We start from the raw sequence: 9,782 nt of genomic DNA, 5'->3' as shown, positions 1-9,782 counted from the left end.
GTTAATCATTTCAAAGAATATCAGATTTATTCTTTTTCGTGAGCAAAATGAGGAAAATTATTAAAATCTCCTTTTAACCCTAAAGAAATTAACTCTTCAAATAAATTCTTGCGGATTGCAATTAATCTTCTCTATAAAAATTATTCCTTGACCCAAAATTGTCTTGGTGTTTGGAATTTTACCTTGTGGGAGATATGAGAAAAATGAGATAGAATTATGAGCTTGGTCCTTTGGGCCGGCTTGCGTACCGCGTACCTTCAATGACACGGGAATAAAAATTGATTAGCCCTTTTATGCTTCCACAATGCCTCACAATGCTTCCAAAATGCCTCACAATGCTTCCTCACCTTTAATTAGACACACAGAATTATTAGAAAATTTATCTGGTGATTTGAAGGATCAAAAATTTTGTCCTTTTCTTCCGGTGCAGGAAATTCCAAATTAACTTTTAATAAAACACAGAATTTAATGGAAATAACTTGTGCAAATTTAATGAATTTATTTTATACAATTTTTGGCACACTTCTTCTCTTCATGTATTGTTCACGACTAACTGCTAGTTGATAAGCGCGCCCCATTGTCTCTTGGGTGGCGAATCTCAGCGCGACCGAGCCCCATGAAAGAATCTTTTATCCATTAATTGCTCTCTCTTGAGATTTGAATTTGAAGCTTAATATAACGAAATTCCTTAACAACTTAACAACTTAAAGATTTTCTTAACAACCTCCCCCTTCTTTCAAGGGGCGTTTAACTAACAATTCAATTTTACAATATTTTCATGTGATAATTCAAATAATGATAATTCGAACGGGGAATATATAATATATAACTATTCTACCTTTTGATAAATGGGGAGTTTAACAAGTTTTGTGATCGGTCTCAAAATGGACTTACCCTTCACCCACACCTGTGCTACTCTGACGTGTCCATCACCTTTGGCTGGATATACCTCCTCCACAATTCCCATTGGCCAGTCGACATTCCCCATAGCTTCCTGCTTCAACAAAACGACATCCTTCGGTGAGATGTCCGGATGTTGCAGGTTCCATCGATGGCGCTGTTGCAAAGTGTGAAGGTACTCCGATTTCCAACGACGTAGAAGATCATCTCTGAGTTTGGTGCACAGGTGCCAACGACGAACGTAGCCAACACTATTGGGCATATCCTGTGCAACCGGAAGTTGTGTGGGTGCCTTTGGATGAAGAAAATCTCCAGGAGTGAGACAATGAATGTCTCCGGGCTTGTCTTGGACAGCCACAAGAGGTCGACTATTCAGTGTTGCTTCAATCTGGACGACCATCGTGTTGAGTTCTTCATAAGTCAGGACAGTTGAGCCGATCACTCTCTTGAAATGATGCTTGAAACTCTTTACTTCTGCCTCCCACAGACCTCCATGGTGTGGGGCAGAGGGCGGATTGAAATGCCATATAATATTCATTGGTGATGAAAAATCGACCACCTCCTTCTGAACATTGTGATCTGAGAACAATCGCTGCAATTCCTTTGCTCCCCCAACGAAGTTGGTACCATTATCGCTGTACATATGGGCTGGCGTGGTTCTTCGTGCAATAAATCGTCGAAAGGCACTCAAAAATCCTTGCGAAGAAAGTGTTGTGACGACTTCGAGATGAACTGCCTTACTCGCCATGCACACAAATATACACACATAGGCCTTTAGTCCAACACCTCGCGGAGTCCTTTTGATCATAACGTGCCCCGTAAAATCAACGCCAGTGTGCTTAAATGGATAATCCAAAGTCACTCTGCATTGAGGCAGCGATCCCATCAGTTGCTCCGAAACTTTCGGTTTAGCTTTGATGCAGATGACACATTGCGCGAGAAGTTTGTTGACCAATTGGCGACCTCCAAGGATCCAGTACTTTTGTTTCAGGGAAAAAAGGGTGTGTTGGATTCCAGCGTGTAAAAGATTCGAATGTTCTGCATAGATGATCCATTCTGCGACTTTGCTGGTTGGAAGTATAATCGGATGTCTGGCCTCATAAGAATTGTCGGCAGCATCAATTCTCCCACCAAGCCGCAAGACTCCCTGCTGATCAAGAAAGGGATACAATTTGCGTAGAGAATGTTTGACTTTGTTGCGCTTATTGGCCTTGAGAAGAGAGATTTCTTTGCCCAAATTGAGTTCCTGTTCCCATCTGATGATGTAGATTTCGGCTGCTCGTAGCTCCGAAGGCAGTAGAAACGGCTGATACATCGGGCTGCGGCTTGTACTTCGAGTGATGCGTCTGTTGGGAGCCTTAAAAAGAGCTACAGCTCGGCGAACCCAGGCTACCACTCTTGTTGCCTTCAGGAATGAGCCACATTTTTCTACAAGTTGGCTGTGAATTGTTGGAATTGGAATCTCAGGTGTGACTGGAACTGATTCAGTGCACGCAAATGAAGATAAATGTGGGAGAGATTTGGTGGCTAATTCTGGAGAAAATTTTTGTGGCCATTGACTCTGAGATTCACTCAACCACCCAGGCCCGCTCCACCATAAGGAATTTGAGATCAAAGCGCGCACCGTTGAACCTCGGGACAACGCATCCGCAGGATTTTCACCAGTTGGTACGTGGTTCCATTGAGAATGGTTTGAGAGATTGCGAATCTTTGAAACTCTTCCTCTGACGTAGGGATTCTTGTGAGGCGTCGATGAATGAATTTGGTAGACAACCGCCATTGCATCTGTCCAATAGTAGCGATCCTCGATGCCCAATGCCTCTCCAACGACATTCATGAGCTTCGCACCTAACTCTGCAGCAGTAAGTTCAGCCTTTGGAATTGTTAATTCCTTCGTTGGATCCTCCTTTGATTTGATGGGGGTTACCTTGGACTTCGCAGTTAGCAATCCAGAAGCGCGATTTCCATCCTTGTCTTCGTACACCACATAAACGGCAGCGCCATATGCTACGCTGCTGGCGTCGCAGAATGCATGCAATTCGCGGTGATGCACAATGGGAATCTTACATATCCATCTGGGAATGCTCAGCTCAGTAATGCAAACGAGATCCGAAATGAATTTTTGCCACTCCTTGGCCAACTCTTCTGGTACAGGGTCGTCCCAGCCAACGTTCTTGGTCCACAGCTTCTGTAGAGTCAGTTTGGCAGTAGTCACCACGGGACCAATAAGCCCACAGGGATCAAAAATGCGCATAATCGTTGAAAGAATATGGCGCTTTGTTGCTGGGATTGATGCTAGATCATCAGCAACACGAAATTGAAAAACATCGGAACGTGGAGTCCAAATGATTCCAAGAGTTTTTGCTTCCTGGTCCAGAATGTGAGATGTAGATTCCGATTCAGTGCCGTCTTCCGTTGTTAGGAGTTCCGGTCGATTTGCATGAAACTTGGACAACTCCATCCCTGCGGTTCTCAACATGTCGATCAGTTGCTGTTTGATTGCAAGTGCCTCTTCAATAGTGGATGTTGAAATCAGGATGTCATCAACGTAAACGTTCAATCGCAATACTGGAGCAGCCAAAGGGAACTTATGACCTTCGTCGTCAGCAATCTGAATCAGCACACGGGTTGCAAGATATGGGGAGGCAGCGACTCCAAAGCATACCCTGGTGAAGCGAAATTCTACAATCTTACCCTCTTCTTCCCAGAGAAATCGGTGTAAATCCTTGTGTGGTGAATGCAGCAATACCTGGAGGTACATCTTCACTATATCACATGTGAAGGCAATCTCGTGTAAACGGAATCTCCAGAGTATCGAAATAAGCGTGGGCTGCACCACCGGACACATTTTGAGGTAAAAATTGAGACTACGTCCCGTAGCTGGAGAGCTTGCATTAAATACAATCCTTATCTTTGTAGACACAGCATTTTCCTTGATCACTGCATGGTGTGGGAGGTAAAATGAAGGATTTTGCAACTCATCCATTGGAACCCTTTCAATCATTTTTAGGGAAAGGTATTCCTTGAAAATGTTTCCATACTCGAGATGTAATTTGGGGTTTTTCTTCAATCGTGGGAGCAAGTAATTCAATTGGCGTGTGGCAATGAGTTTGTTGTTGGGGAGACTCGTGATCTCTGGTCTGACTGGAAGTTCTACCACATAGCGACCCTCAGGATTCCTATAAGTTGTCAAGCGAAATTGTGTCTCAACTTCCTCATGTTCCACTTGAGAAATCTGCTCCTTTGGAACTTCCTCCAACTCCCAGAATTTCCGCAACGTACGATCAATGCTGGAGAGTGTGACTGCGTTGCATGAGGCAACTGCAGTTTGTGCTGTTTCGGCACCGAAGCATGGGCCTACAATCACGGCTCCAAACACACTTTGCCAAATCCACGGCAAATCTTGCCCAAGAGAATATCTTTCGGTTCCCAAATAATCCCAAGCGTGAGCTCCCCCGATGAGGAGGTCAATTTTCTGTCGTACACACCAATTGGGGTCAGCTAATTTGATATGAGGGGGCAAATGAATTTTTGAGAGATCCACATCCCAGTTAGGCTGTTCCCCAACAACCTTTGGCATGACGAGACAATCCAATGCATCAGTGATGATTTCTTGGCCTCTTTCAAATTGAATGCGCAGCTGCACCTCTTTGTGACTTGGATGAGCCACAGATCCTACTCCTTCAACTATGAGATTCGTTCGCTTGGGAATTAAACGCAAGGACTGACTCAAATGAGTTGTGATGATATTTATCTGGGATGCGGGATCCAATAAAACTCTGCACATCTGGGTGTTGTTGTTGCCCAGTACCTTCACCATGGCGGTTGCAAACAGTACTTTGGAGTTCACTCCCCCAATTGCTCCAGAACAGCTTAGGGTAGCAGTATTGGTGGAAGGGAATTCAAGGCCCCCAAAGGATAAATTGTTCACTTGGGGTGTAGCAACAGGCTGGGGGGTTGGGTCAACATATGCTGCATGCAGGAGGTGATTATGTTTTTGGGAGCATTCTTTGCAAGATTGATAACTACATGACTCAATAGGGTGAGATTCAATGAGGCAATTCGGGCAAAGTTTGAGACTCTTAACTACATCTACTCTCTGCTTATGAGCAAGGCCTAAGAATTTTCTACACTTGTACAATCTATGGGGATTGATTTTACAGTACATACAATTTTCTTTCTTTTTCGTACCATTAGACGTAACACAACTAGACGCCTTATTGTTAGACTTACTGCGCTGCTGATGCTGCTGCTGAGGCATGGGAGTCGGTTGTGGGCACGACTCAAGGTTGCGGCATCTTGCGTTGAGGAAGTTGTCGAAATCTCTCCACTGCGGCACTCGTTCTGGCTTCTTTTCGCTCCACAATGCTTGCGTTTGACGATCAAGGTGCTTCAAAGTCAGATGGATAAGCCAGGGATCTCGTTGGTAGCACTCTAGCGCATCAATCGCCTCCAAAGCCTGAGACGTAGACGATTGTAGCTTCCTGATAGCGGCAGCATCAGGCTTGGTGATTTGAGGTTGCTCCAGGAAGTTCTCCATATGGCTTCTGATGATGAGCATATCGTCATCGTAGCGTTGTTCGAGCCTACACCAGGCGACATCATAATTTGCATCTGTGAGTGGAAGACTGCTGAACAATGCGAGGGCTTCCCCACTGGTGGCTGAACGCAAATAATGCATCTTTTGCGTCTTGGTTAAACTTGTGTCCTTGTGAACACTGGAGAGAAATAAGTTCTTGAAAGTGTGCCATTCCACATACGAGCCACTAAATGTAGGGAGTTTAATGGGCTCCAATTTAGCTCTTGATTCAGGGATACTATCGCCTGCGTTGCTTCTCATCGTTGAATTGGCCATGTCCGTCCTGGAATTCTCGATCATGCTGCGAATTTCTTCCTTCTGAGCGCTCAGAATATCCTTCAACTTGTTCTCCTCGGAAATCCTTTGTTGGCGATTCTCCTTCAGTTGTTGTGTCATCAAGTTGATAATTTTGGCAATATTTGAATCTTCATCTTTGCCACCTGCAGCTTGATCACCTTCTTTTGGTTCCAACAAAGAGATCTTTGCAATCAAGATGCTGCAATCTTTTTCCAATCTGCAGCAATCTTCCAAGAAAGTGTTGAGTTCCTGAGTCTCCTTTAGCTTGGCAGCATCAGAATCGGTAGCATCAATTATTTCCACCTGGACAGCTTGGAATTTTTGCTCAATTCGGCCAATTTGCGATTGGATTGAAATTAATTCAGCCTCCGCATCATCATTTTTGAGAAGCTTTTTGTCCAGCAGGTATCTCTCGAGAGCCTTCCTTTGCTGAGTCAATTGTCCCTTGTAGGCTGCTCGAGTTTCCTTCGACATATTGCTGGCTAGAAGAACGTCCTGTCTTCTTGTAGGGTGAAGGACCAAATGTTTGGAATTTTACCTTGTGGGAGATATGAGAAAAATGAGATAGAATTATGAGCTTGGTCCTTTGGGCCGGCTTGCGTACCGCGTACCTTCAATGACACGGGAATAAAAATTGATTAGCCCTTTTATGCTTTCACAATGCCTCACAATGCTTCCAAAATGCCTCACAATGCTTCCTCACCTTTAATTAGACACACAGAATTATTAGAAAATTTATCTGGTGATTTGAAGGATCAAAAATTTTGTCCTTTTCTTCCGGTGCAGGAAATTCCAAATTAACTTTTAATAAAACACAGAATTTAATGGAAATAACTTGTGCAAATTTAATGAATTTATTTTATACAATTTTTGGCACACTTCTTCTCTTCATGTATTGTTCACGACTAACTGCTAGTTGATAAGCGCGCCCCATTGTCTCTTGGGTGGCGAATCTCAGCGCGACCGAGCCCCATGAAAGAATCTTTTATCCATTAATTGCTCTCTCTTGAGATTTGAATTTGAAGCTTAATATAACGAAATTCCTTAACAAGTTAACAACTTAAAGATTTTCTTAACACTTGGTTACTACTATTAAAAACAAACAAAATGTACTGGTAAGCTGACCAAGCTTACGAGAGCTGTGTTTCTTTCAGTGTACCAATTTTGTGAGAGCAAACTATAACGCAAATTCATTGAAATATGCGCAAAATCGGGAAAAGTTGAAAAGTCATCCCCCAAGAAATCTTTAAAAAGCCATATCTCGGGAACAGCTCCATAGATTTTCGATTTTGAGCTATCGTTGGAAAGATCTTAACCTCAACTATAACATATTAAAATATGAAGTAAATCGATAAAAGCATTTTTGAAAAATTCGAGTTCGAAATTTTCGAAAATTTTGATTTTGACTTTAGCGCCTCTCGCGGTCATTTCTCGAAGTTGCAATGTTCTAGACATTTGTAGGGTTTCACGAAACCTTTCATTTGCGCTTGAGTTGATCAAAATCGGACTTGTAGAACCAGAGATATGACATGTCAAAGTTGGAACTCAATATTTTCAAAATGGCGACATAATTTATTTTAATTTTTTTTTATAAATAGATGTTATAGTAGGCTATAATATATCAAAAAATGAAGCAAATCGTTAATGGCGTTTTCGAGATATTCATCGAAAAGTCATCGAAAATTTTGTTTTTGATTTTTCGCCCCTTAGCGGTCACTTTTGAAAGTTCGGATGTTCTAGAAAGTTGTAGAGTTTGTTGAAAGCTTTCATTTGACCCCGGTTTGATCAAAATCGGTCAAGCCGTTTTCGAGTTATGGTTGATTTTCGATGAAAAATTTTGGCGGCCATATTGACTAAACGGCTTAACTGATTTTCGAAAATGAGGTATCGTTGGAAAGCTCTTGATGGCCCCTACAACATATCAAAATTTCAGATTTTTAGCTATTACAGGGGCTGAGATATAGGCAAAACAAAATTTTGAGGTTATTCAAAATGGCGGACGGGGGGGTGGGGGGTAAAATTTGACGTTATAATCGGACGTCTTCCAGTCGATTTTTAAACTTTGCCGTTTACCGCAAGTCTCTATCTATCACCGTTCTCTCGCAATTTAGCGTTGTACTACCGGCCGGAAAAAAAATTTTTTGACGCATACGTTTTTTGGAATGTGGGGACCCTAATTCGTGCTCATCCCAAGTTTGAGCCCGATCTGACGACTTTCGATTTTGCTCGGTACACAAAAGCTGTGTCTGAATGAAACACAGCTAAAATATTTTAGCCTTATCGAGGCAAATGTGAAAGTTAATGGCAAAAATCATTGAGAAAAAAATTTTTTTTTTAAATTTTTATTTCAAACTTGAGATTAGGATTTTCTACCAATACATAAATTTGTTTATTTTTTCTTAATTCTTACTAAATCTATTAATTAATTTAATTAAATCATCGTATAGCAAAGTTTTAGCATCTTTAGCAAGGATATAGTCAGCATGATTAAATTTTTGATAGGGTATACGGAAAGCACCAATAAAATTGGGAATTTTTGCCTTTAATATTTCGACATCCTCAACAGCTATCACCCAATCATTGTCAGCGTAATGAAGAGATATTGGAGCGGTCATACGCTCAAGAGGGTAGTTTGGGGGTGTTATTGATCCGTATTTTTTCAAATTTCCTGCTGGACCGTAGTCAAACTGCCTAAAGTAGCCTGTTTTAAACATTTGGAGTAAATGAAGAGCTTGTTTCATTGATGCTCCGGAAGGTACATCAGACAAAATCGCATGAATTTGTGTCTATTTTATCAAAAGAAAATTGAAAAAAAATTAGAAAAATGCAGTAAACTCTTCTTTAGATTCACTTACCGTATTTACTTGGGCATAATCATGTCCTACAACTTGAAAAAAACTTCTCAGACAGATATTCTGAGTCAGAGATCCATCTTGACAAAATATTTGAAGTAATAATTTCACATCAGGCAGACCGGGAAAAAGTTCAAAGTTTTTCCGTACTCCATTCGTTAGGCCAAATTTCTCAATGAAATTAATAACAACAGGCAGCAGTGGACTCTCAGCGTGTGAAACGAAAGCTGCTGGAGCTAGAGCATGAACTGAATTAATTACATTATTGTATGAAGGTAGCATTGAGAGCATTGCAAATATCATGCTTGTTCCTTGAGAATATCCAACAAAACTGAGCTTTTTCCGCTCAGTTTTCTTCAAGATGTAATCAAATGTAGCCGGTAGGTCATATATAGCTTGTTCGTGGAAGCTAAAATCCCAAAATTTGGAAGAATTATCAGGATTGAGCTTTATGTGATTCCTCGAGTAAGTATTTCCCCTCGAATTTCCCATCCAGACGTCGTATCCTTGATCAGCTAGGAGGTAACCCAAAGCATTATCCGGTCCAATTATTACCCAATCACCTGATGACGTTAAGAAACCATGTTGCAAAAAAACAACTGGTTTATCCCCTCGTGGTCCTGCTTCAGGGGTCTTCCCATACGGAATACGATGCACAGTGATAAGATATCCATCAACAGTTTCAATTACATGCGATTCAGCAGGATATCCGTTTGATTGAACCATTTCCGGCTTAGGAGATAGAACAAAGTTAAATTTTATCTATTAAGAAGGGAGATAAAAATTAGCACGATCTACTCACAGTTGTAGGAAAGTATCCTGGATAATTTTGCTTAATTCCCTTCCCGGAAATTTTTCCATATCCCGATAAAAGGGACGCTAGTCCAAATATCCACAAACTCAACAAAGAATATAACATCACTATTTCTCTGTAATTTTCACACTTTCATTGATCTCAGATTAGAGCTCAATGATATTCTATGCTCATTGATCACCTTTTATATTTCATTTGTTTTAGCTGTGTTTCTTTCAGACACAGCTTTTGTGTACCGAGCAAAATCGAAAGTCGTCAGATCGGGTTCAAACTTGGGATGAGCACGAATTAGGGTCCCTACATTCCAAAAAACGTATGCGCCAAAAAAAATGTACTGGTA

At 41.4% G+C, this 9,782-nt stretch overlaps 2 protein-coding genes across 2 annotated transcripts; both read right to left on the bottom strand.

Annotated features, from left to right (window-relative positions):
• Positions 1–330: 330 nt before the first annotated feature.
• Positions 331–6,683, bottom strand: LOC129786876 (uncharacterized). The gene is made up of 3 exons (XM_055822127.1): positions 6,480–6,683; positions 895–6,314; positions 331–347 (listed from the first exon to the last, which is right to left on the bottom strand). The coding sequence occupies exons 2-3, from the start codon at positions 6,248–6,250 to the stop codon at positions 331–333; spliced, it is 5,373 nt and encodes a 1,790-aa protein (XP_055678102.1). The 5' UTR covers positions 6,251–6,314; positions 6,480–6,683.
• Positions 6,463–9,354, bottom strand: LOC129786875 (lipase 3-like). Its single transcript, XM_055822125.1, has 3 exons — positions 8,961–9,354; positions 8,286–8,477; positions 6,463–6,479 (listed from the first exon to the last, which is right to left on the bottom strand). Exons 1-3 carry the CDS (start codon positions 9,352–9,354, stop codon positions 6,463–6,465), a joined length of 603 nt encoding a protein of 200 aa, XP_055678100.1.
• Between the last annotated feature and the right edge of the window lie 428 nt (positions 9,355–9,782).

Source organism: Lutzomyia longipalpis, chromosome 1, assembly GCF_024334085.1.
Source record: "Lutzomyia longipalpis isolate SR_M1_2022 chromosome 1, ASM2433408v1".
NCBI classification, from domain to species: domain Eukaryota; kingdom Metazoa; phylum Arthropoda; class Insecta; order Diptera; family Psychodidae; genus Lutzomyia; species Lutzomyia longipalpis.
Note: the sequence above shows the minus strand (reverse complement) of the source record. Positions and strands in the feature narration are given on the sequence as shown.